The sequence below is a fragment of the Peromyscus eremicus genome, chromosome 16_21, assembly GCF_949786415.1.
Source record: "Peromyscus eremicus chromosome 16_21, PerEre_H2_v1, whole genome shotgun sequence".
Classification (NCBI taxonomy): domain Eukaryota; kingdom Metazoa; phylum Chordata; class Mammalia; order Rodentia; family Cricetidae; genus Peromyscus; species Peromyscus eremicus.
The window spans coordinates 47,860,701-47,888,242 of NC_081432.1; the positions used below are offsets into that span (position 1 = coordinate 47,860,701).

At 40.4% G+C, this 27,542-nt stretch overlaps 1 protein-coding gene across 1 annotated transcript in view; it reads right to left on the minus strand.

Moving 5' to 3' along the window:
- Window positions 1-20,701: 20,701 nt before the first annotated feature.
- Lmbrd1 (LMBR1 domain containing 1) overlaps window positions 20,702-27,542 on the minus strand; it is a 91,808-nt gene continuing 84,967 nt past the window's right edge. Inside the window, exons 15-16 of the mRNA XM_059281544.1 lie at window positions 21,483-21,574; window positions 20,702-21,112 (exon numbers count right to left, since the gene is read on the minus strand). Of these exons, the coding sequence (XP_059137527.1) occupies window positions 20,999-21,112; window positions 21,483-21,574 (206 nt within the window). The 3' untranslated portion in view covers window positions 20,702-20,998. The remainder of the gene's footprint in view (window positions 21,113-21,482; window positions 21,575-27,542) is intronic.

The following is a 27,542-nucleotide window of genomic DNA, read 5'->3' on the forward strand; positions in this document are numbered from 1 at the left end:
TATATTAGTTACAAACTGTATGGCCGTGGCAGGCTTCTTGCTAACTGTTCTTATATCTTAAATTAACCCATTTATATTAATCTAGAAGTTACCCACATGGCTCATGGCTTACTGGTATCTTAACATGTTGCTTCTCATTGCTGGCAGCGTCCCTCTCTCTCTGCCTCAGCCTTCCACTTCCCGGAATTCTTTTCTCTGCTTGTCCTGCCTATACTTCCTGCCTGGCTACTAGTCAATCAGCATTTTATTTATACAGAGCGATATCCACAGCACATAGATAAATTAGGCTGTAACTACATAAAGCCTTAATCCCTACTGATTATGTTCATGCTACTGGAAGGTACTCTGTACACTACCAGAGGAGAAGAGAAAAGCTACAAACCCTGCAATCTACCACAGTGACCTGCCTGAATGATGATGCTAGGTGCAACATTGCCACAAACATGCTGGGAATAACCAACCACATTTTAGCTGAATGTAAGGTTGACTCCACAAGATGGGACCCATGCCTCACACTGCCTTGGTGGCTAACAACCTGAGACTCAGCAGATCATGGGCCTAAGGAAAAACCAAACACAATTGTTCTGCTGAAGGAACACTGCAACAAAATGATTACCAAAGACACTGCCGCACCCGAAAATCAGTGCCTCATTCAAGTATCATCAGAGAAACCTCCTCTTGCAATAGAGAGGAAGCAACACAGAGACCCACAACTGCACAATATGCAAAGAATGAGAGACCCTGGGACAGCCAGTCCTAAATGTCCTTTATCAAGCCTCTTCTCTCAGGGATCATAGAGTTTATGCAGAAGAGGAAGTAGAAAGATTGTAAGAGCCTGAAGTAGTGGATGACTCCAAGGAAACAGTGTCTTCAAGATACAATAGGATTGATGCACATAGGAACTGACAGAGACTGTGTCAGCATGCACAGGTTCAAGTCACACAGGCTTCCGTTCCTGAGAGGAGGAAGTAGACATGGGCTCCCAATCCCTATCCAAGAAGCTATCTCCAACTGATAACCTCCTGCAAAGGAAAAATTCTCTCCAATGGATTCTCACTGGGTGTATTAATCATATCTATGCTGTGGAATAATGCTCCTGTACACTGTAAAAATTTGTCACTCCTATTGGTTTAATAAAGTGCTGATTGGTCAGTAGCTAGGTAGAACGTGGTAGGCAGGGTGACCAGACTAGGAGCCAGGCTTGGAAGAGGAAAGGCAGAGATGGAGTTGCCAGCAAGACACAAGGAAGTAAGATGAGAATGCCAGATTGAGAAAAGGTACCAAGCCATGTGGCTAAACATAGACAAGAATTATGGGTTAATTTAAGTGTAGGAGCTAGTTAGTTATAAGCCTCAGCAACAGGCCAAATAGTTTATAATTAATATAAGCCTCTGTGTGTTTATTTGGGACTGAATGGCTCTGGGACTGGGCAGGACAGAAACTTCTGTCTACACCCAAGAGTAGGTCTGGTATACTGTGAAGATGTGTTTTTGCCAAGGCACCTTGTGATTTGGTTTAATAAAGAAGCTGACTGGCCAATAGTTGGACAGGATAAGGTTAGGCTGAAGAACCAGACTAAGGACACTGGGAAGAAGAAGGGCAGAGTCAGAGGGGTTGCCAGAGAGACACGGAGAGGAAACAGGAGGTGCAAGGTGAAAGAGAGGTAACACCATGTGGCATAATGTAGACTGATAGAAATGGGTTAATTTAAGTTCTAAGAGCCAGTTAGTTATGAGCCTGAGCTATCGGCCAAACATATATATTGATTCCCCAGGATCCAGGGGGCCTTTGCTATGTACGGCATGGGATATCAGGGGAAAAAAAAATCTATGTACAGTATGTTCTTATGTCTGTTAACTTTATTCCTCTAAGACAAAATTACTTCAATTTAGCTATAGTTCCACCAGGAATTCAAGACAGGAATAACTCTAGACATACCAAGCTCTATATCCATCTACTTTATTTCTCTGGGATGAAATCCTGTCTCCATAACTACAGTTCAGTCCAGTTCCCCAGCTCATAGTCCTGCTAATGACTAAACTTCTATGCTTCCAGCCTCATCTTCGTCCTCTGTGTCCTCTTTCTCCATCTTTGCTGCCCTCTACTCCTGGCACTCAGAAAACTCTACTAGAGATCTGCTTACCCTCTATGGAACCTGTCATCCTCTCTTCTCTCTCGCCAAGCTGTTCTGTCCTTCTCTACAGAAATGCCTGTCTTTTCTTTCCTGGGCACGTGGTTCCCTGCCTCCTCTAGGATGTTGTTTTATCTCTCACCTTGATACGTAAATATCCATTTTGTTCTCAGTCAAAATGCTCTGGAGAAACAGTAGGCCTCCTCAAGGCGAGGGGATGGTCTGGGTTTCATTAGCACAGGAAACAAAGCTATGTGTCTCCTGCCAGCTTGTCTCCTAAGCTCAGCAGGGCAGTTAGTAACTTAGTAGGTTCAGCAGGTCTGGGGAGCTGAACTGTTTACCAATTGGTCAGGGCACACAAGGATTTCATAGCAGAAGACAGCTGAATATTGAAGGCTGGGTAACACCAAACATTCATAATAAATGGCTTTGTTTTTCGACAGACCCTTGGCCGGTCAAAGTTCAGCTTTAATACTCAGTTGAATCTCTACGATATATTCTTGTAGCCCACAAGACATATATAATTAATATAAAACTCAGTGTCAGTTTTTGGAACTGGCAGATGGGAAAGTACTCCTACAAATGGTACCCAATGTGGGGTTCCAAGGTGAAGCACTTATCTAATTATTCTTTATCAATAAAAAATCCCAAAACCTGAGGGTCTTCTCTTAGCCCACCTTACTACTTCCTGTCACCTATCTGTCATCAGTCCTCCAAAACCTCTATGGTTAAGTTTGGTCAGCTGGTAGCTAGCTCCGTCCTCTGATTCAAAGCAAGCTTTATCGTCAGAATGTGATCAAAATATCGCACAACATAGGTCCTATCCCCAGTAGTAGATAGTTACCACAAAACAAACTTATTTTTGTAGACTTTCCATCTCATATTGCTTTTGGGGCAATTTTTGTCTTACTGGCCTCTTGCTTGGATATTATGTTTTCAGATTTTGTGGATGTGTGTGTGTGTGTGTGTGTGTGTGTGTGTTTTCTTTTTTGTTTCTATTTTCATTATGGTTTGCTTGCTTCTTTCATTTACCTGCTTGTTTTTCAAAGAGAGAGAGAGAGAGAAGGAAAGGGCTTGGTGTTAGATGGGGGAGGAGGTGTGGAGGGGCTGGAAGACAGAAAACTGGAATAAAATACATAGTATGAAAATTGTTTTTTTTATCAACAATGAAAAAGATAGGGCAATGGATCTTCAAATAAATTATTTGAAAATGGAAACAAATGACCTAAACTGGAAGACAAATATAAACATGTGCATATATGTATGTGTAGTCTGACAACCTTCTTTACATTGACACACTTAAGTTTTCACTCATGGGATATGACTACTTTCCTCAGAGACGGGAACTGAAGGTTCAGAAGCCAGTTGTGGCCACTGTGTCTCCCATTGCTGTTCCCTGCTATAGGCCAATCTTACGGAGGTATTTTCTAAATTGATGGTTTCTTCCCACATATGTCTAGGTTGGGTCAAGTTGACACAAACCAAACAACATGTAAGGTAATGCTGTTTAGAAAAATGTCCTTATTTTCTTAACTATTTTAACAAGAATTGTGGCAATTCTTCTTTAAATCTTTGGTAGAATTCAACAGTGAAACCATCTGGTTGTGGACTTTTCTTTGATTGGAGACTCCATGATTAAGTTTAGTTACACATCATTTCTCAGTCCAGGATTTCTTTTTGTTCATAATTTAATGATGGTAAGACATATGTGTCCAGAAATCTGTCTTTTATTCCAGATGATCAAATTTTCTGGCATAACTATGGTTAAGAAATTCCAGAGAGCCTTCATGTTTCTGTGATATGTCAATGGGATCTTTCCCTTTGCATACATATTTTCTTTGAGTCTTGTCTCATTTTTCTTAGTCTATTTGTCTATTTTGTATTTTTATAGAAGCAGATCTTGGTTTCACTGATGTTTGTGGTTTGTGATGTGCAGTCATTTGTTTCTTCTTTCATGTTTATTTTTTTTCCCATTCTAGTTTTTTAAGCTGCAGAGACAAGTCATTATTCAAGATCGTCATGTCTTTTTGATGTGGACACTGAGTGCTATACACTTACCTCTAAGTATTGCATATATTGTGTCTTAGAGGATTTGGTATGTCATCTCCACTTTGATTCATTTCAAGAAAAAAAAATTAATTTACTGCTTCAAAGCCAGGCACAGGGATACGTGTCTGTAATCCTTGCTCTAGGGCATCTGAGGGCAGGGATATTGCTTGAGGCTAGTATGGGATACAAAAGTAAGTTCAAGGCCAGCTTGTCCTACACAGTGAGACCGTCTCAAAGAACAAAAAATATAAAACACAGAAATTTACTTCTTGATCCCCCCCGCCCCTTGAACCATTATTGTAAAGTAGGTTATATAGGGATAGAGAGATGACTCTGTGAGCTCAGCTGCCTGAGTGTGAAGACTGATGCTTGCCTCCTCAGAGCCTATACAAAGCTGGGCGCAGCAGCATGTTTCTATAATCCTAGGGCTCCTATAGTGAGGTAAGAGGTGGAGACAGGAGAATCCTGGGAACCATAAGACAACCTGCCTGACATGTGCAGCGGTGAGCAACTAAGAGACAATGTCTCAAACAATGTGGCCACTGACTGAGCTCATCCTCTGACCTCTAACAGCGTGCTCCATGCCACATACATACTCAGACTTGCCCAAATGCTTGCATGCACACACATTTACCACAAATACACATCATACACACATATACAGCACACACACTCACCACAAATACATATCATACACACATGTACATAAAGTAGAGTATGTAATTTGTATGTATTTGTATGTGACTTAGTCAGAGTTCTATTGCTGTAAAGAGACACCATGACCACGGCCAGGCTTATAAAGAGTTGGGGCTTGATAAGGTTTCAGAGGTTTAGTCCATTGTCATCATGGTGCACAGCATGGTGGCATGCAGGAAGACATGGTGCTGGAGAAGTAGCTGAGAGTTCTACATCCAGATCCTCAGGCAGCAGGAGGAAGAGAGCCACTGGGCCTGTCTTGGGCTTCTGAAATCTCAAAGCCCACCCCCCAGTGGAATATTTCTTCCCACAAGGCCACACTTCTTAATCTTTCCAAGTAGTGCCACTCCTGGATGACAAAGCATTGAAATATATGATCCAAAGTGGGCCGTGTAGGGAAAAGGAGCTAGCTAAAGAAACCACCCTGACCCTGGAGCCCAGAACTAGGGAAAGATGACTCAGATAAGGCCAGTGAAAGAAACATAGTTTGGCTCAAATCAGAGCCATCTCTGCCCCTGGACTACTGACTTGTGAGACCAAGCAATCACAGAGCAGGACAGTAGAATCCTGGCCTAGGGTCCAGGACCAGGGAAAGAAACACAGCCTGGGTTTGGGACCTGAGCCAGAGAAATGAACCAAGGAAACATGCCTTGACTCTGAAACGAATACCAAAGAAACACTCTTGGCCCCTAGAATCAGAGTCAGTGAAAGAAATGTGCCCTGGCCTTATTAGAATAGTGTCAAAAAGCCTAGAAAGGCCAGTGAAAGAAACACAGTTTGGCACTGAAATCAGGGCCATCTCTGTCCCTAGCCCACAAAACTGACCATTCCCTGGCAGAAAAAAACTAACCAATCACTGGTTGACTCCACCACCAAGACATCCTATATAAACCTCCCTGCCTGGTCAGTTGTGAGCTGTTCTCTCCACCCGGTAGAGGCAGCTACTCTCCTGGACTCTTCCTTCCCAAATAAATCTCTTTCTCAAAAGAGTTTTCGGTGTGAATACTTTCATTTACTGGCACACAGAAGAACCTTGTTGAGACGTCCTACAGTGGATTGAGCAAGGGGGGAGCTGAACAGAAGAACCTGGGCTCGGGGTTCTCTGCTCTCAGCACTGTGTCAGACAGACAGAGACCAAGCTCAGGCTTGAATACAGGCTCTTTGCTTTAACATATGAGATTCAATCTCCGTGGTGATATTTTGGGGATCCCCATGTCTGGGCATAATATTGTGCTGTGGATGTCGTTCTGTATGTTGTGAATATGTGTTGCTCTGATTGGTTGATAAATAAAATGCTGATTGGCCAGTAGCCAGGGCAGGAAATATAGGTGAGGTAAGCAGACAAGGAGAATTCTGGGATGAGGAAGGTTGAGTCAGGAGTCACCAGCCAGACAAAGAGGAAGCAAGATGACAAGGCAGAACTGAGAAAATGTACCAAGCCATGTATCAAAACATAGGTAAGAATTATGGATTGAATTAAGTGTAAGAGCTAGTCAGTAATAAGCCTGAGCTAATGGCCAAGCAGTTATAAATAATATTAAGCCTCTGTGTAATTATTTCATAAAAGGCTGTGGGACTGTGGGCCAGGCTGGACACAGGAAAACTTCCAGCTTCAACAGTGAGGATATAACTGTCACCTGTTATAGTGACTGCTGCTCTCAAGCAAGTATCATAAGAATTCTGCTGTAATTAAAGACTTATCTAGATAAACCATTGCCCGATATCTGCTCATGAAGATGGGCTAAGATATCTTCTAGGCAAGATCTCTCAAAAACATGCACAACTTGTAGGCATAGCACACCAACTATCTCAGCACTTGTGAGTGGAGTCAGTAGACTCCTAGGGTTATGGGCCAGCCTAGGATACAGCAACAAGCCTTATCTCAAAACAAACAAACAAAATAAAAACAAACAAATGAAAAATAAGACTCTCATTACAATTGTTAAGTTTCTTTTCTTTTTCACAGAAAGTATCTGCTTAACCTTCAATGCTTAAATTTTCCCAATAAAGGCAATTATTATGCAGGTATAGGTACAGTGGTTTCTGTGTTTGGGGAAACAGGGTGAAATGTTGTGCAATATTAATTTAAGATGTGTTACATTCATTTATGCTATGTAATATTTTTTTAATGATGGCAGAAATGTGGTTACATTAGTTTGATTAAATAAAATTATCCTGGGGTCAGGAGGCTTAGTCAGCAACTTGCTGACAGGAAATGGAAGGAAGGAAGGAACCATGTGTAGCTAGGGTTTTTAAGTGGGGTGGAGCAGAAGGATGCTGGATTTGGGGAGACATGAGCTAGGAGAGAAGGTGAAAGACCCCTAGCCCTTCAGGCTTACACCCCCAAGCCTCAGGAAATGAAAAACTTCAAGCACCAGGAAATGAGAAACTAAAAATCTAGTTCCAAGGGCCACCTGACTCAGCCACTACTCAATCAGGCCTGTAACAATATAACAATGTAAAAAGATTTCTGTTAAGAGATGTGCTCAACTGTGACTGGGATAGTTGCAAGTGTTCCAGGAAGGACCACCGTGACCTGTATGCGAACTCCACTCCCACCCTGATACCCACCTTGAGGTTTCGGGAAGAATGTGCATGCAGATGTGACTGTATCCACTCTGTGATCACCCTGTGATCAGACCATGAAATTGTATGGGAATTGTAATCTTGTGGGTTTTGTGTGTTTTTCCTTTAAAAGCCCTTATGGGGCTGCAGTAAGATGCGACTCTTGCTCTTGGGAGCAGAGAAGCCCTTCTGTACAGAAGCCTTAATAAATTCCTCGTTCTGTTGCATCAACTGGACTGGAGTCTGGGTTCTTGGGGCGCCCACTTGAGACCCTAAACTTTGGGGTCCAACAAAGGTTAGCTACTTGCTATTTAGCCTCTCTGAGTGAGCAGAATTTCACGTCAGCCTTTGAATCCTGAGTTCTGTAGAGGAATAGGGATCTAGATAAAGTTCCCTTTAGCTGTGATGGAGCCTGTGCCTGAGGGAACAGCCGACCTAGCTATGGCCAGGGCAGCTGAACCTGCTGCTGGTAGCTGCAGAGTTACAACTGCTGATTAGGACAGCGCTGCTTAAGGGGCAGCTACTAAATTTAATAAAAAAAAAAAAAAGTGAAATCAAGGAACGAGCCATTATTCCATTGTGAAGACAATGGGATGGGTGAGTAAAGTTTGTTTTGTGAGCAGGAACACCAATGTGTAAAATGATAGCTGTAGCACGAATCTTAAAAGTTCTTATTAATAAAATCAAACCCAGACCCAGGTACTGGGGTGAATGCTGGAAGATCAGAGAAGCAGAACAAGCCACAGCCACCTCACCTTGTCAACTCCTCAGCTGATCCTGTTTCCCAGACTGGAAGCCTCTGAGTCCTCATCCAAATGGATCTCAGCTGAACCACTGCTAAAAGCTAAAAGTTTAAAAAGGCTCTAGTTCCTGGTCCTCACGTCTTATATACCTTTCTGCTTCCAGCCATCACTTCCTGAGATTAAAGGCATGAGTCACCACGCCTGGCTGTTTCCAGTGTGGCTTTGAATGTTAGGATTAAAGGTGTGTGTGCCACCATTTTCTGGCTTCTATATCTAGTGGCTGTTCTGTTCTCTGACCCCAGATAAGTTTATTAGTGTTCACAATATATTGGGAAACACAATATCACCACAGATAGCAGTACTACTAAAAACCCAAAGCATCACACTCGGGGCTTTTGTGGCTCCTCAGAGTGAGTGTGTCCAATCCAGGCATGCAACTGAGCCAAATACAGCATCAGCATCAGATTCTGCCAGTTTCTGCAGCCATCCAGGCTGATGGACTTCTCCAGGGTGGAAGAGTAGACCGAGGTGGCTGAGCTGCAGCAAACACAAAGGGGTTGGGTATTAAGTGTGGACAGTGTGTAGAAAATTAGACACTGAAGTTGAGAACTAAGTTCGGCGTGACAGCAGTTAAGTTTGCTTATCCCAGGTATTAAAATCTAGTAAGTTCCTGGATTTTTTCTCCCTCTGATGGTTGTAAAAGTGCCCAATGTTTAAATACTGAACATAATATTTATTTATCAATTCCAAAAAGATAGTCTGTACAGAAGGTGCAACTTTGAAGTTGCTATAATTTTTATCTAGTGAAAGCAAACTGGTCTTTGGATTTGGGTTGCTTTACTTGACAATTATGGTAGAGAGCAAATTCAAATATCTGTATAAATACGCTGAGTCAGATCCATTTCTCAACATCATTTTGATGTATATCAGAGGGGACATAGACACTTTTATATCAAGCGAACTGGATCAAGCAAAAACTCTGCAACAGTCATAAAGGAATCCATGAGAGTAAATGAGCTGACTGGGGCTTAGTCAACTCGAGAAATTGAAAAAGAATCACGCTGGGAATTGTGGGGCTTCCCTGGTTGAAAATTTCCCCTTTTCTGCTCAACCAAAGGGAAATGATCGTTTTGAAAGAAATGAAATTCCCCTGGAGAAATTACTTCAACTAAATAGGGAAAGATTGAGATAACAGACAGCTACCATGTTGGGAAAGCTACTGGAGGCCGTCCAACTTTGATATGCATGAAACCGGATCTTTTTCACAGAAAACTGATACTCAAAGTAGCAGAGATGAAACATCTGAGGTTCAGCTTTCAAAGCGTCGGGAGGAAGAGTGAAAGGATTGTGACCGACAAGAGTTAAAGCCAGAAATGAAGCTGGGCAGGATGGGCTTCTGGGCACTCTGGGAGCAGGAGGTTGAGGCTGTGGGATTGCTCTAGCTCAGGAATTTGGGGCCTATTTGGGAAACACAGCAAGACCTATGCCCCAAGCAAAACCAACTGAGAAGAGGAAAACACAAATCCCAAGACAAAATTCAATTCATCATATAATGATATTCTTATGCCTTTAAAATTTCTTGTACATCTGTTCTGGCCATAAAATGCCATTTTAAAAATTAACTTGTTTACAGCTTTATTGAGGCATAATTAGCAAAGATTTTTATTTTTTCAAGTGTTCAATGTAATGTTTTGATATACATAAACATTAAGAAATGATTACCGAAGTCAAAATAATTAGCATATTTCTCATTTCAACTAGTGTGTCACAAAAATAGTTATATTCTACTCTTTACAAATTTGAGTATAAATTATTATTAATTATAATCACTGGTCTATAGAAATTGTTCGGATTATAATTGAATCTTTCTATACTTCATCAGTAGTTCCTCCATCACCTGGTACCTGGTAACCATCTATCTACTTTATTTTTGTAAACTTTATGGATTTAATTTCAAGTTTTAGAAAAATAATCACTGAATGATAAGCATTTGTTGGTCAAGGCCATGCTTTGCTTTAGATAACTTTGTAGCCCTCTCTTCTGGTCAGTTAGTCCACAGGAAATAGTAACTAACCAGGGTGAGGACATATATGTGCTTGGTTTCACCTTATGAGATGTCAGTATGTGCTTTGGGTCTTATAGTTTACTCATTTCATGTAGTCATCTATTTGAAGTCCAGTGATAGAGCCAAAGGTCCAGGGATCAAATAAATAGCCTTCTTGGAGCATATATCAGCCAGTGTGTGCTTTTACTAAGTGGGAAGTGTGGGATTATATATATATCGTATCCCATGGCACGTACATCCATTTTTGGTTAAAATCATGTTTTCCCAAGGCTGTACATATGCAGTGGTTATTGGTAATGTCAGCTGAGATCCTAATATGTTCTGAATGCTGTGAATTCTTTTGATAATTAACAAAGTAGGAAATGTCTGTAGACAGGTTGTAGAAATAAAAATCGCTACCCCCAAATGACCTAGTTACTAAGCAACTCAAGTTGGGTGTTGACCTAAGGTACGTCTTTGCTTTCTACTTATGCTATACGGTTAGTGGTAGCAAGCTTGTGAGGTATGAGAAAACCAAAGTCTATGTACTAAACACAAATTATAGCCTGCAAAGTGACACCAAATGTTTCATTTAAATTTACCTTGTTTTAATACTCTGTAGCGACGGGACATGTACAAATTTCTCTTCATCCTGAAAGTTGGGGGGGGGGAGGAATGCTTTACAAATGTTAGTTTCTGAACTCGCAATGTTCTGTGAAGAACTAAAGAGAAATCTTTCAGTCCATACAATAAAGTAAGCAGAAAAACAGAGCCTGGGAGACAAAGACTGCACTGTTGTCCTCGCTAACCAACCCGAGAGCAATGTGAGGAAGGTGTGGAGTCCAGTGCCTTCTGTTTCCTAACAAGTGTTCTGACTGCCTCTGTGCTTGAGTTACGATGATGCTTCATTCTTGAATTTTATTATGTAGAGTTTTGAAAACCAGTTGAAGAAAATCAAATCACTAAACAATAAAAAATGGAGATATTAATAGTGAAGACTCGTTTCATGGGTTTTTGTTTTGCTTTTATGTTTAACCATGACTAAGGTTATTAGGAGTTGGTTTAATACCAGGTCCATTTAGCAGAAAGAGAACAGTATGTTCCCCCCACCCCAGGACCTAGAACCTCTTTAAACCCAGCTTCTTATCCCCAATAACACTGCCAAGTATGGGTTTCATTGTGTGGATCAGACTTGAATCCTATTTTTAAAAAACTAATAGGTTACTCCCATTACATTTATACCACTACTGTACTAGTGGGCATGTCTTAGCAAGCTGACCATTGTTGTAGCTTCCAGGGTTACACAACTGGGTAAGATTGATGATTACTTTTTTCCTTTGGTAGCGTTCATGGACCTTTCAAACTGTGCAAGCTAGCTGGTAGTGATGAAGCTTCCAGGTCAGTACTAGCTTGATTTCTCCAACTCTATGACTCGAATACATGGTTTCCTCAGCAATTGGTTCTCACCACAAAGTTCTGGAGTATAACCAAGAACATTGGCAACAGCCTGTGCTGTTTGGGGTCTATCCTAACTAACTCACTGTTAACTCACTGTTGATCAGCTAACTCACTGATCAACAAACCCAAAAGAGGAGACCCATTCCTGGCACTGGGATTTTTGTTATCCTGTGATGTCTAGTGAGGCATTGTTGCCCCATTATAGCATAACTTGATTTAAACCTCCCCCTGGCCCCTCTCTATATGTACATATATATGTATATATATTTCAGTTGTCGAAGCATATATATATATATATATAAAACTGAAATCATCCTAGATCTGATTGGTGAATTAACCTGGCCTACAAACATCTTGTCCTCAAACGTGAACAGGATTAGGGCGGGGAAGAAATCTAGCTAGGCCATCTAGACTGTACTACTGGCAATAAACCTACTTTAAGCAATGCAATTAATGGGAAAGTTTAGAGTTTGTTATGTTATATAATAAGTAGAACAAATTGAATTAGAAGATTTTTTTTAAATTTTTGAAATGATTGTAAAATAACAGAAATGAAAACAGAGTATGTGGCAAAAAGATAGCTTTGTGTAGCCTACCTGCCCAGTGCAAAACTCCTAACTACTCTGCCTTTTTACAGAAAGGGCACAAATGCTTAGAATGAAGGGACATTCCCAAATATCAGGCACAAGGAAGTTCACTTTCACGTTGTAAATGTGAAATTCTTGTCTTTGCTTCACTAGTGGAGTAACAGTGCACGAATATTTATTGGCACAACTGTGGCACATATCAACATTATCTCCGCAATGTTGGCATCAGAAAGGCATCCAGTGATTTCAGTTCTTATCACACTTGAGCTGATGGTTAATGCTCATCAACTTCTGGTCCCCATTTCCTCAGGCCTGCCTGATTTTGAGGTTGTGGTTCATGAGGACCATGTGTTAATACTGCTTAGACAGTCCCTCCTCTTCTAGAGTTACCCATGTGTCTTACTCTTAAGCAGCACGCTTGCTTCCCATGCACACAGCCTCCTCAGGACTCTCCCACTATTATGTGTCCATCTCTCTTACAGACTCACTCAAAAGAAGCTACTTTCCTTCCACTTGGACAAATGATTGCCTGTAAGTGGGCTGGCATGTGTCACCTTAAGAGTCTCAGCCTCTCCTTGAGCTCAAGAAGTCACCACTTTCAGCCTTGTCACATGATGTTTTCGATGGCATTTGTGACATCAAACTGTCTAGTTTTTAATGTCTCATGATTTCTAACACCTGAAATAAAGGCACTATTTTGTTTCTGTGTCTCTAGTATATGGCTGTTTCTAATACACACAAGGCACTCAAATATCAGTTTGAGCAAATGCATCAGTAAATCCATTACCAAAGGCTTTCAGGCTTGATTATACTGATGCTAGCATTTGAGCTCTTGTATACATGAAGAACCAACTTCTTTTTCCCATAAATTACTCTTATTAGGAAGACTGTTCTTTCCTTACATAGACTGAAATCTTACATAAACATTTACTTACACGGCCATTTGAGGTTTTCAAAAAGCTTCAGGGAAAACTGTTATCAAGATTAATTATATTGGCTACTTTTCTCATATCTGGGACAACATCTCGGAGAAAAGCAATACAATGTAAAGAAGTAAGGGTTCATTTGGGTTCCCGGTTTGAGGACACAGCCCATCACAGCAGAGAAGGCAAGTTGGCAGCAGCTTCAGGGAGCTAGCCACATTGCATCCCGAGTTGGGTAGCAGCAGAAAGTGAATGCTGCTGGTCAGCTCGTTCTCCTTCTAATTCAGCTTGGGATCCCTGTGTATGGCATGGTGCCACTCACATTCAAAGTAGGTCTTTTCTGCTCTGTCAAACCTTTCTAATTGCAACCACACAGAGACACCCAGAGGCTTGTTTCCATGGTGATTCAAAATGAAATTCACAACGAAGATTAACTATCACAAGCCCACCTCTAGTAGGCCCAACAGAGCCACTCACATTCAGGATGGGTCTTCCCTGCTCTAAATCTTCCCGAAAGCACTCTTACAGACATACTCAGAAGTGTTTCATGATGATCCTAAATCCTATTACATTGACAATGAAAATTAACCATCACATTGTTCTTGCCATTAAATATTAGAATAAACCACACAGCAGAATCCAAAAATATCAATGTATTAAAACTGCTTCATCAAATGAACTTGGGTTCCAATAAAAAGATAAAGTTTTTAGATATAACATTAGTCTTGTTGTACGGATCAACCTGTGGCTTTGTGCACACTAGGCAAGCACTGTAGTACTGAGCTCCATGGTCATGCAGATGACACTCTTGTGCTGAATGTGGGAAGAAATCTGCTGCCTGTGCCACGTAATTTCTCCAAGTGGTAACCTGGTCATCTGCTTATTTATGACCAAAAAAATATCCATCTTTTGTGCACAACAGATGTTGTTGCTTTATACACATATGTTGTAGTACTCAACCTGACCTCATTTCTGTTCAGCGGCTTTAATATTGACCTTAAGTAGAAATAAATGCATTGTGAATCCTGTGGAAAACAAATTAAGTCATCTTATCTTGGGCCTCAGTTAAAATGCTACCCCACAGTTATGGCTTAATATTCATTTATTGGCTTTGTTATAAGCTTCACATTCCTTGTCAAATCATCGTTGAAAATTACGAGTAGTTGTAGAGGTACCTCATGAGACCTTGCCAATGAGTGGAACAAGGTGGCTCTCAATAAAAATTTATGTGAGGAGGGTGAGGAGAGAAATTTTCCTAAAAATGGTATAGCTTAATCTCTATGAATAAAATTTTGAAAATGCATCTTCTAGGATTTACTTAATTAATCACGGCTCATGTCTTCAGGGCAACACAACTCAGTTTAATAAAGCTGAGAAATTTGTTCACCTTGGAAGAAGAAGATGTTCACTTTAAGAAGAGTGAATGTAAAGGCTACTGTGACCGTCAACTAGATCAAGAGAGATATGGGGGAATAACTAAGACATACCTATGTGTCTGTGGTGGCATTTCCAGAGAGAATATGTAGAGACAAGAGCCAAAGAGGAAAGCCCCACACTGTTGACAGCAACATACAACAGCTGAGGCTGAGGATGGGATGAAAGTGGAAGGAAAGAAAAGCCAGGAAGCATGGACAAGTTCCATTCTTGTTGGTGTCAGGGCTTGCAGACACCATAACAGCAACTCTCAGGGCGCTTCCAGGTTGTCACCCTCAGACCACCATCACTGGTCTCCCTTCTGCTGAAGCTTGAAACTTCTCATACTGAGCAGCTGCTGCCAGGTTCTGCCTCTCCATCTTGCACACTCTGTGTTGGATGATCTATCTTCTGATTATGTAAATCAGTCTTTATAAGTATAGAGATACGGTCTTTTCCTCTAGAAAACTCTAAATAATGTAGGAAGTATTTAGGCAAGACTACAATGGCCCTCCCAACTGCGTATCTCACATATCTTTAATCCCACACTCATCAAACACGTGATTATGGTATTAGAAGAGGATTGTTAGGCTTTGGAGACATAAGCTTTCTGATACTGTAACCTCTTTATTGTAATTCAACTTTGATGAAATGACTTTCATATATTAATTCAAGATATGTGACACATATACTCTTAGTATATATCAACGAGCCCATTTACTGCCAAATGCCATGTGTTCCTGGACCATGTTCTGAAAAGATGAGGCCATCATCTTGATTCTTAGAAACTTCTCAGTGGCCACTGTCATACAGAATATGTAGGGACTTATGTTTGCTGAATAAAATAAATGAAGTATCATAGACACAATGTATGTTGAGGAATTCTTGATAGGCATCCAGATTTTCCTCAAGATCCAACATTCTGTATCTTCGTATGATTTTCTGTTCAAGCTTTAGCAGTCATTAGCTCACTATTCATTTTTAATGTAAGAATTCCTATTATAACTTCCTTTTCAGGTTCAACGCCATTGGGAAAAATGAGAAGAAACAAGAAAGTGTCTGCAGTAAACTGAGCACTGCTACTTACCAAGTGGAAAGACTTCATCTATCATCTTTTAGTCTTGGCTGCCAGGAAATTCAAAGACTGATTTATATATAATTGCAATGGACATTTTATCTTCTAATGAAATTTCTCATAAATAGTATGATTTTTCTCTTTAATATATTTGTTATAGACTTGAAAGCATTATTATTCCCATGTTTATGTATTTTAAGTGTCACTTACTGAGTTGCTATAATAAAAGCATTTTGCTTGCTGGAGACAGCTCCTCCCACCTCCACCTCCTCCTCAAGCTATTTTTCTCTCTCTCCCTCCTCCTCCTCCTCCTCCCATGCCCTCACATCACTGCATCATCAGTCAGAAGCCTGACTGATTACATTTACCTTCACGATTCTAATAAACTGCAGTGAGAGAACGTAATCTTTTCTCTATCCATCTTAGGATTCCAGCCGGGGCTCAGTAACAGAAGACAAGATTAATAGGAGAAAAATCATACACGTCCACTTAAGTTTTATGCAACACAGAACCTGTGATATGGAAATGAAGACTCAAAGAATAAGTATACTTGAATGCTTCCATGCTGGACAAAGACCAGTGGATCATGAAAATGGAACCAGACATGAGAATATTAGACTCTAGAAGCTGGCCTCGGGCAACTGATGGTGCATGAGTAGCTAGGAAGCTAAGGGTTGGTGAACAATTTGTATAGAATGCAATTTTCAGAGGGTGCTGCTGACAGGGATGTCAGTTTCTTTAGGGATGGAAAGGAAATCTCCTTCTTTTAGAAAGATAAGTTCTCAGTGTCCTTGCATTTGCTATTTTCTAAATACCTGTAGCTCGAAACAATCCTTGTACCAATATATTTTAGGGTGGGGTACAATTTGCCACACATGAGGACTTACGTTCCCTCGACTAGAAACAGAATCTTTTGATTTCTCTTCCTCTTCTTGTTTGCTTCTACGGTGCAAGGATGAAACTCTGACCCAAACCAAGACAAGGGATTCTCTGCTGATACTTCTACAAGAGCAATCAATGGCTCTTCCAGCCAAGGTTCGAAACACTTGCACAAGTTTCAGAAAAACAGCATAGGTCAGTCACAGCAATATTTTACTCCCTGGGTCATTTTCTCTTCTAGTTTGATTCCCACAGTTGAGATAAACACCATGACCAAAAGTAGCCTGGGGAAAAAATGATTTATTTCACTTCCATTTCCTGGTAACACTACATCGCTGAAGGAAGTCAGGGCAGGAAATGAAACAGGGACCTGGAGGCAGGAACTGAATCAGAGCCAAGAAGGAGGGCTGCTTACTGGCTTGCTTCACGGCTTGCACAGGCTCAGCCTGCTTTCTTACACAACCCAGGACCACTCGCCCCGGGGTGGCACCACTCAGAGTGGGCTGGACTCTCCCACACTGCTCATTCATCAAAAAAATGTCCTACAGATTTGCTTACAGGCCAGTCTGATGGAGGCATTTTCTCAACTGAGGTTCCATCTTCCTGGATGATCCTAGTTTGTGTCAAGTTGACAAAATTTAACCAGCATACCCCTTGATAGGAAGATTTTAGCATCCTTTCTTCTAAGATCTTTCCTTTCCCGCTCCTTTAAAAATTTTTAAAATTTTATATATATTATATATAATCATATTTATACATTTATTTAATAAATATTTTTAAATATATATACTAACTTTTAAAATATATACTTAATTTATATTTTTTTACCAACTGTCATTTTACCTGGTTGTTACAGCTCAGCTCTTAAGAATCTTCCAACAGTTTCGGTTGCTAGCCTGTGGCACTATTAAGTGATGGTGAAACCTTCAGGAGATAGACCCAGTGGAAGGAATTCAGTTCACTTGAGGTGTGCTCTGGAATGGACTATTGGAAGTCCAGCCCCACTCTCGCTGCTACCTGAACACCACAAGGTATTTGATCCACAGTGTGATCCCCATTATGCCATCTTGTCTTTCCAAAAGCTCGTGGTGCAAGCGGAACACGGACTGAAACCTTCAGAACTAGGAATCAAAGCACATCTCTCTTCCTTTTAATGTGATTCTGCTCCAGGTTGTCACAGTGACCAAAAAATGACAAAGCGATCAAGCCCTATACATCCGTTCAGTGTTGTAGGCAACACCTACTGTTCTGTGTCTGTGGGCTATTTCTAAAGCAGTACGTTACTCTAAGTATCTAACATTCAGAGAGGACCTTTGCAGTATCCTCGAAAACACTACGAGTTTAATCTATGTGTGTTTGAGAGTTCAGGCATACGGAGGTCACAGGACAAGTCTCAGGAGCCTGTTCTCTCCAAGTCACCTTGGGATCCTGGGATAGAACTCAGGTAGTAAGGACTGTGTGCAATCTACTTGCCGAGCCATCAGGCAGGCTCATGAAAACATTCTGGTATTGCTTTTTCCTCCCTGGAGCTCCTAACCGCTTTTCTTTTCTTATGCGATAAGATTTTTCACTTCTTTGGTACAGCAGCACTGAGCTGGCTACAACTCTGTTCCAGGTTTCTCATTGCCCTGCTACACGGCTAAATAAATTAATCACTGTGAAGTTTGCATGGAACATGAGAGCCCTTGGTCTTTTGGAAACTCAGTGCTCTAGATAATCTCTAATTTAGGCATTTTTGAAGGATGAACAAAGGAAATACATTGTTCATTAGTGGAAGTCATAACACTTAGAAATCAGCTTTATGAAAACATAAAGTCCAATGCATTCCATTACATCAGGAGAGGGGCAAAGTAGTTTTAGCATAAAGTAGACTTCTAAACACATAAGAGATGAGAGGAGGAAGATATATACTTAAATTTCGTTGTTTAAATAATAAAACAAGTAAAATGGTAAGCTAAGAAGTTGGTTGAACAAAAAATCCTAAAAGTATATAGAATAATTAGGATAAATATTTCTAAACTTATTAAATAGCAAAAAAAAAATCTCAAAAAAGGCATATATGCCTCCTGACACTTAGATAAAAATACAGTTTATGTAGGCTTAACCAATGTAGACATGTTTACAGCTTCAAACTAGCAAATTTCACCTATCAAACATGTACTCTCCACACGTAAAGGTCCCAGGAACAAAGTTAGAAAATTAGATGCTCTGTACATGGACTTGCAGTGTGGAGGTGGACACAGAGGCAGGTAGTCAAGCTATGCTGCCCTGTACAAGGTCCACAGAACAGCAATGAGCAAGCATCTCACCTCCTCACGGGTTCCTTAGAGGAGGAATATGACACTAAACCCAAGGACCGAAAAATAAGCATTTTCTTTGGAGACCAAGGAAAGGCTGACTGGGCATTACAAGGAGAAGGAAAGGTTCAATGGAGTACAGCTGTGAGGAATCACTCATATGAATGCTGTGGGAATGGCAAAGAAGTCCGGAAGCAAATAAAAACCCCAGAAAGGCCTTAAATATCACACAAGGGCTTATAGGTTTTCTTTAAAAATAAGTGAAAGCTTTTCACAGCAAAGCAATGGACTAATTCCCTTTTTTTCTTTAAATGTCAAGAAAAGGCTGAGGGGAGTCAGGACTTGGCAGAGCACCCAAGGAGGAAGTTCAGGAACCAGGGTGTGTTAGTGTGCCTTGGCTGGAGGACAAACACCACAGACTCAATGGCTTGTAAATGAAAATGTGTTTTCTGACAGATATGGCAGCCAGAAGTCGAAGAACAAGGTTCTCCTGAGGTCTCTTTCCTTAGCTTATAGCTTATTGCCTCCTTCTGGTCCTTATATGGCTCTTATATGTGCTCCCCCCCCCACGTCCTGTGCTTCCTGCACATTCCAGATGTCTCTAGGAGGGATCCACTCAACTGCCTAATTTTACCTAAATTACTTTCCTTAATGGCCTCTACATAGCCATAGTCTAGGGCGCCGGGGTGAGGACTTCAACATGTGAATTTGGGAAGGACACTATTCAATGACAGCATGGTAAGTGGCAGTGAGAACAGACAAAGGAAAGGAAAGTCAGGCAGTAAAAAGCAGCAGGACTTTGTGGTGAGCTTGGTATACAAAGCTGTCCTGATGGGTGGGATAATCGGGAAGCCCGACTGACAGGGAGACTGATTTGCCAATACCAAACCAACAAAATAAAAACCAACAAAGGGAGGCTTAGTGTGTCTGTAATGGGGTTCAACCCACCTCAATTACAGCAGTAATGTAGCTTACCCATAAGTAAAAGTCCAGAGTTTGGGGAACAATAATCAGATGGAGGCCAAGAGACCATCCACCTGAGACTGTAAACTTAGGGGCAGAAGAGACTGGCCTCTAGTGAGCAAGGTGAGGGTGGGAGCAGAAGCCAAGGTCAACATGAAGGTTCTAGAAACTCATCAGGTGAAGCAGAGAATCAGAACAAAGTGCTATCGAAACGCAGGCACAGATGATTCAGCTGCTGACCGGTTACCTCTTACGTCTTTTCCAGAAGATAAAGGTCTTTTACTTCAAGCAGAACGGTAAACACTGTTCAATGAGTTCTAATTGACATTAGCAAGTTAGATTTTATTTTTCACCACCCAGAACACATTCAGAATATTCCATTATGTCACATATCTTTCATTTTCTTTTATAAGTTTCCAAACAGCAAATGAAAAAATAGGTGAGAATGATATCATATATCTTAAAACTCTTGGTAAACTCAATTTTCTGCATTCATTATTCTTGATATTTCCATTTACGATAATACAAATTTCAAAGTCTTCTATAAAACAAGTACTATCTACATTGATAAATGTGTCCTAAATATTCCTGTGGAGGTAGCAACTCTCTCAATGCATTAAGATTTGAACACATCTTAGAATACCATGGTCGTAAGCAATTTAACAATTTTTCATGAACTCTACTTGAGTTAGACTAATAATTTTATGGACAATATTGAAAACAAGCTGCCCATGAGAGCTGCACTTATCCACAAGCAATATTATGACACTCTGTTCAGCCTATCAGAGGAAGACACTTCAAAGTTTCACATTATTCCAGAGACCCTAAGGCACAAGACAAGTGACTTCTTATGTTCTTAAAAAGCAACAAAGGGGATGTAAATTCTGCAAGATTTTAATAAACTTAACACTATTATACAATAAAGAAAATTTCCACAAACATTCCCTCACAAACCTGGAAATATGGTATTTACATAGTCTTATTATAGCAATTTTGTGTTAATCTATGATACAATAATGTTACTTCAGAAAACATAAAAAATATAGTTCTTTTTAATGGCCATGCTCTCATTTTTGATGAAAGCTAGACAGTTCATCCTAATGTTACTTGAAAACGTTGAAAATGCATAACACATATTCAGCCAGCTTCACGAAGCCCTTAGAGCAGAAGGCTGTTCACACGGAGTAGGTAGACGGCTCGTCATCACTCATGTCTGAATCATCATCCACTCCTTCAATGACTGACTTCTTCCCTTTACAGCAGGAGACAATTAATCCAATCAAGAATACCTGGAAATTCAAACACGTGGTGTTACGAAAATCTGACCACCTAAGCAACGCACTGAAAACCCAGTAGCTGGAGTCAGAGGGACGGCTCAGAGGCTAAGAATTGTCCTTCCAGGGGCCTGAGTTCAGTCTGCAGCACCCACATGCAGCAACTCACAACCTCCCATAATGCCAGCTCCTGGAGATCTGACCCTCTTCTGGGTTTCACAGCTACCCGCACACATGTGGCATTCCCTCACACACATACAAATTACACCTTGAAAAACCTCTCAATGGCAGTATTGTGATTCAAATAGACTACTAGATACACACAAGCTTATACATGTAACTGTGTAAAGGAAGGCCAAATCATGCTTGGGCTACCAATACTTACCCCAAGAAAAGCCCAGTTACCAAAATAGTATGCAGCACTGAAGAACCAGAACTTGTGGAGGAATAAGTATGTGCGGGTAACAGTACATTGATCTACAAAAGCAAAGAAATGATTATGTTAAAGTTGTAAACCTTTACAATGACTCATCTTGAATCTAAAGGACTGTTAACCAAAACTATCGGCTAAAACAAGGATAGACAGTGAATGTTCCAGAGAGGTTGGGGGTCTTCTCCCATACCTACTCTCAATCACAGCCAGTGTTAAACTGCCTGCTATTATGATACACAAAAATGATTATCAATATTATAAGTTTGATCCTAAAAATAGAAGTTTTATTGGCCAGTTCAATTTATTTGAAATAGAGAAATAAGTACAACTTGGAGTGCCAGACATTTAAAACAAAAAAGGCTCTCTCATCAGGAAAAAGAATGAGAGTAATCAGAAACTTAGCAGACATTGCACTTTTTAAAGGAACCCATTCTCAGGACAGCTCACACTGGAGAGGATTTTCCTGTGTTACCCATCCTCCTCAGAGCACTCTCCTGAAAAAGTAGTTGGTTCTCCTACAGAAATACCATTATCACTGTTTACAGAGATGGCTCTTGTTGGAATTTAGAATTATAGCCTCAATAAAAAACAATTCATTTATATGTCTCCTTCAAATAAAATGTGAAAGCAGACTGGTTACTGTGGTGGATGTTACATTCACATTACCCACTACATTATATTCATTATTGCCATGAAGTTACAAGACACAAACGCATCCGCCGTAAGGAAAGGCTGAGGAACTATTACAAGCTACCCAGGAAGGCATGGCAGCGCAGCAGGACACAACTGTGTGAAACACGTGTTTGCTGCTGCTCACAGGGTTAAACAACCTCCCTCCCTTCAGGGGCCTTTATTCCCCAGAACAAAACAGCCTTACAAAGCACCTTCTTCTCCATCAAGAAAGACAGTATGACTTCTACATACTTCTATCTGAAATGGGCAAGGGCCAAACATCCTATATGCAATTAGGAGTTATCATCATGTAATCATGCTGATTAAGAAAATGGACCTTTAATTTGTATTTTATGAACTGTCTTCTCAGCTTTAATAATGCTAAATGCCACTCTTTTCTTGAAACAAAATTAAGCAGGGAGTTTTGCTGTCCATTTAATATTATTTACAGGGTTTAAAAGACTTTTCTAAATTTTACAGCTGACACACAGTTTTCTGAAAAAGTAGAAATTAGGTTATATTGTACAAGAAAACAAGACCTGTCCTAAAGATATGTTATGCAAATATCTAAATAACCCAAATCTCATTTACTCTGACCCTTTCCACTGTATCTCAACATGCATTTGTGAACTGCCCAATACCAATCTTCTGACAGGGAAATATGCAGTCAGCAGGGACACAATGTCCTGCATCGGCCCAGGGAGGTTACCAGTGAAACTCCGATCTACTGACTCCCCACGGTCCCGTCATACTCCTTCGACTTCTGTGAGAACTAGGTTTGCTTAGTTTTAGACAGGTTCGGCTGATCTCAGGATTCTCCCACCTCAGACTCCTGGATGCTGGGATTACAGATGTGCACCACAGCTGGCTCTACATACTTCTTGCCCTCCTACCTGTAGCACTCAAGACCACGGTTTTCAACTACGTGTTGGGGGTCAGTGCACCAGAGGAGACACTAAATACGAAATTACTTCATCATTCACTCTGCTCCTACAACATTTTACTCTCTCTTCAATTATATAGTTATTCCAATGGCTATCATGCATTCTTCCCAGGATCACTACACAGACTAAATGAGGTATATCAAAAATCCTGCACTAAGTGACAGCTAATATTCTTTTTTTTTTTTTTTGGTTAAATATAATGAAATCCATGATATAACAGGAAATATATCATGAAATAACATGATGACAATTCTCAGGAGTTGCAAAATGGCTGTGAGGTAACCAGCTATTCTCACACCCCTGGTGAAGAATAATTCCTCTGGCTTCAGTAGCAACATCTCTATAGCTTGCACATGTTCATGGCTTTTGCTCTACGTAGAGTTGAAACAGAACGGGCTAAGCTAAATTCAAAGGTGAACACTTCAGCAACAAGAAATGTCACTTAAAAGTAAAAATCCCTTTAAATTAGTCAGGTAGAATGTGTATAAATGAAGCGAGCTATGGGCTGGGACTTAGGAAAATTTGTTTAAAACTGAAATGATTGTTCTTCACGGTCAACTAGACTGGATTTGGAATCTTGCAGGAGACAATCTCTGGATGTATCTCTGAGTTTGTTTCCAGGGAGAAGGAAGGAGAGGGCTAACTGAAGGTGGGCATCACCTTCCCCTGGGCTGCTCCGAGACTGAAGAAGGAAAACAGGAGGGAGCCAGATGAGCACCACCCTTATCTGTTTCCTGACTGCGGACAAAATGTGACCAGCCTGCACACTTCACCACCACGATGGAAGGCAACTCTTCTCAGATCTAAGCCCAAATAGACCCTTCCCTACACAGCCTTTATCACTGTAATGAGAAACACAGCTAACGTAAAATTATTTAAAAGCAAGGACAAAATCTCCTCTGGCTAAGTATTACATGAGCCTTATGTACAGTATAAAACTATCTAGAAAATGTCACTCAAAAGTCTCAACATGAATGGCAGACTAACAAAGAAGAAGTTCTATTCATTTCCACACTACAGGACACTTAGGGAGTTGAAACCTGACTGAATTAGAAATCTCAGGGCCAGGAGAGGGATTACAGGACAGCAGCTGAGCCGGCAGAAGCCAGTGCAAGTGAAATCAAATCATTCTTCCCCAGAGGCCTAATAATCCACTCAGTGACATTTGAAACCAGCTTAGACCGGATTACTTGGCCCACCACCAAAGCTGGAGCTTCAATATTTTCCCAACCACATTGTTTACGTGCTCTCCATTTTTAAAGGTGTGCCTTTGATGCAAGCTTTCTAAAATTAAGGTTAAAAACATTGTCAGTGCTTGGCTTTGTTGCTAAAAAAAAAAAAAAAAAAAAAAAAAAGGTGAAGTTTCTTAAAAACCCATACACAAGCATGTAATATAGCATTTGTTATTTGCTATGTTTAGTTTAGTACATAGAGTGGCATGTACTCAGAGAATGATGCTTTGATGCTTGTAAATTAGCTCCTTGCTCATATTTCATCCCAAGGGATAATTCCTCATTGAACAAAGGGAGGGAGATCCTTGTTTACCATCTGCCAGTGACCAGCTGCTCACCTGAATCAGACATCCTGCACATCTCTAGCTCTCTAAGTTTTCGGAGGAAAAGACAGTAAAACAATTTAACCTTCTTTGACCTTCAAATCAATTTAAGGATGGAGAGATGGCTCTGTGGGTAAAGCGCACGCTGTTCAGTGTGAGGAGCTGAGTTTGGAGCCCCAAACTCTGTTCAAAGTAGGGCGCAACAGCATGCATCTGTGACTTCAGCACTCTAGGGTCAGATGGGAACACTGATATGACTCCTGTGACACTCAGGCCAGCCGGCCTGAGTCACACAGCTGTGAATAAGTGACCCTGTCTCAAACCTCAAACCAGGTGGAAAGTGAAGGGTAACACTGAGGTTGTCTACACACACACACATACACACACACACACACACACACACACACACACACACACACACACACACAGAGGAGAGGGGGAGAGGGAGAGAGAGGGAGACTGAGCTGCTTGCTAGATGACCACTGAGGGGTTGTGTTTTAGAATCGGAAGCATTCAGGAGACTGTGAGGTTGTCATGGAATAGGCACATAAAGTTCCAATTACACCAAAGACCGAATGTTTATCATGAAAACTTAAAACGTGCTTCTCTTTCTGATGAGAGTATGTAAGTTAAGAGTTGTGAAGGGCACCATGGGCATATGAGTGAAATGGGGAGATTTGTAAGTCCCATGTTTACTACCGTCTCCCACTGCTTCTCACACGCCATCAGAGAAAAACTAACAGCAAACAGACCTAGACCATTGTGTGTCACACAGAACAGGCTTTATTTTACCTAATAATTTAAATATTATACATTTATTTCTTTTTAGACCACTAGCTAAGTCATTTCTAATGTATGTTGACTGTCAGTAAAATAGCTGATTAATAACTGTAATAGCAACACTTTTTATTTTAAATGCGCTTTTAATAATCAGTGTCAACGTACTGCACAACTAAGAGCATTTCCAGGGTTTCTGGGTAAGAGCAAGTGTAATCATAATTGAGCCATCATGTTAAACCATCACCCAAAATTAACGTATAAATACTTAGAATCTGTAATTATTTATCAAATGATTTTACTATCAAAAATATAATTACTTATTAAATGGTTGACACAAGAAAATACCACATGTGAAGTAGGGCCTGGTGCAGGGGAGAGGAGAGAAGGCCACTAAGGAAGGAGATGAGCACACATGGAAAGTACAGCTATGGGGATGCTGAGCAGAGGCCAGTGGAGGGTGTTAGGAAATCCTGCTTAAACCACCGTTCTATCTCCAGGTATCTTAAAAGCACACGTGAAATACATACATCTAAAATGACTTGAGAAACAATATAAAACCAGATAAGCAAGAAGGCAGGAAAAAAAAAGAAGAAAAGAAAGCTCTTTATAGAGCAAAGTTGTACTAATTAACTTAAAGTTGAACAAATGCCCCACAGCTGAATCAACAGTTCGTTCAATCTCACTGGAAGAGCTGGGTAAAGGGAAAGGAAAGTGCTGAACACTGAAGATGATGGAAAGTCAGAAGGAAACAGTTTTATTACATTTTAGGACTATATGAATTAGACCAAGATAGAATTTGTCAGATATTCTATACTGAGGAGTTAAGTTTTATCGTGACTATTTTCAAGAATATAATTTTTAGAATATATGTGTTGAGAGCTGATTATATTTATGTAACATGAAGTGCTAAACTGTCTTATTAATAAAAATCCTAGAGCTAGATACTGGGGTTAAAACCAAGAGATCAGGAAAGCAGAAAGAAGCCAGGCACATTTCTCACCACTTGGAGATCCTCAGCTAAAGAGAACTACTTCCTGCATAACTACACCTATATGCCTTTCTGTTCTGCCATCCCATTTCCTGTCTCCACCCAGCTACATCACTTCCTCTTCCTGCAAAGCTCTGTCACTTCCTGTCTGTCTGTACAGACCTCCAGACCTTTATGGTTAGTGCTGGGATTATAGGTATGTATCACCATGCCTGGCTCTGTTCCCAGTGTGGCCTTGAACTCACAGAGATCCAGACAGATCTCTGCCTTCTGAGTGATAGGATTAAAGGTATGTGCTATCATTGCCTGACCTCTATGTTTACTATAGTGGCTGGCTTTTTCCTCTGATCCTCAGATAAATTTTATTGGGATACACAGATAAAGTATCACCACATATTTAAGAAGGTTTAAGCTAAGCATGGTGGTCATACCTGTAATCTTAGCATTGAGGAGTGGAGGCAGGAGGGTATGTTACATAAAGAGTGTGAGGACAGCCTATGCTACTTGGAACCATCTCAAAAAAGGGGGTGGGGGACGGAGAGGTTGTTTAAAACATTTACAAGGTGCCAAAATATATGTACTGCTCCTTTAAGAAAGAATGTTACCAATTTCATTTATATCACCAGTTGACCATATAAAACAGCATATTACATTCACATAAACATAGGGTCTCATTAGAGCTGATCATACGTAGAAAATAGGCTAATAGCATTCTTCCATATCTATAAGACAATATTCTAACATATATATCATATTAAAACTACACAAATACTTCTGGTCATGATGAAAACCTATTGGGTTAATACACAGTATCCAACTGTGGCTTTTAGAAGCTATTAAGTTATACATTTAGTTGTAATAATAAGTTACATTGTATTATTAAGTATAATAATAAGTTACACTATTAATTCTCTATCTATAAAGGAAGACACCCCCCCCCCCAAACCACAAGTTGACCAGACTCAGTAATAACTTTAGTAAATGCAAACAGGTTGTTAATGAGAATATTTTACATACTATCAAAAACAATGCAAAACTTTCAGCAAATATGTTCTAATTAAATATGTTCTAAT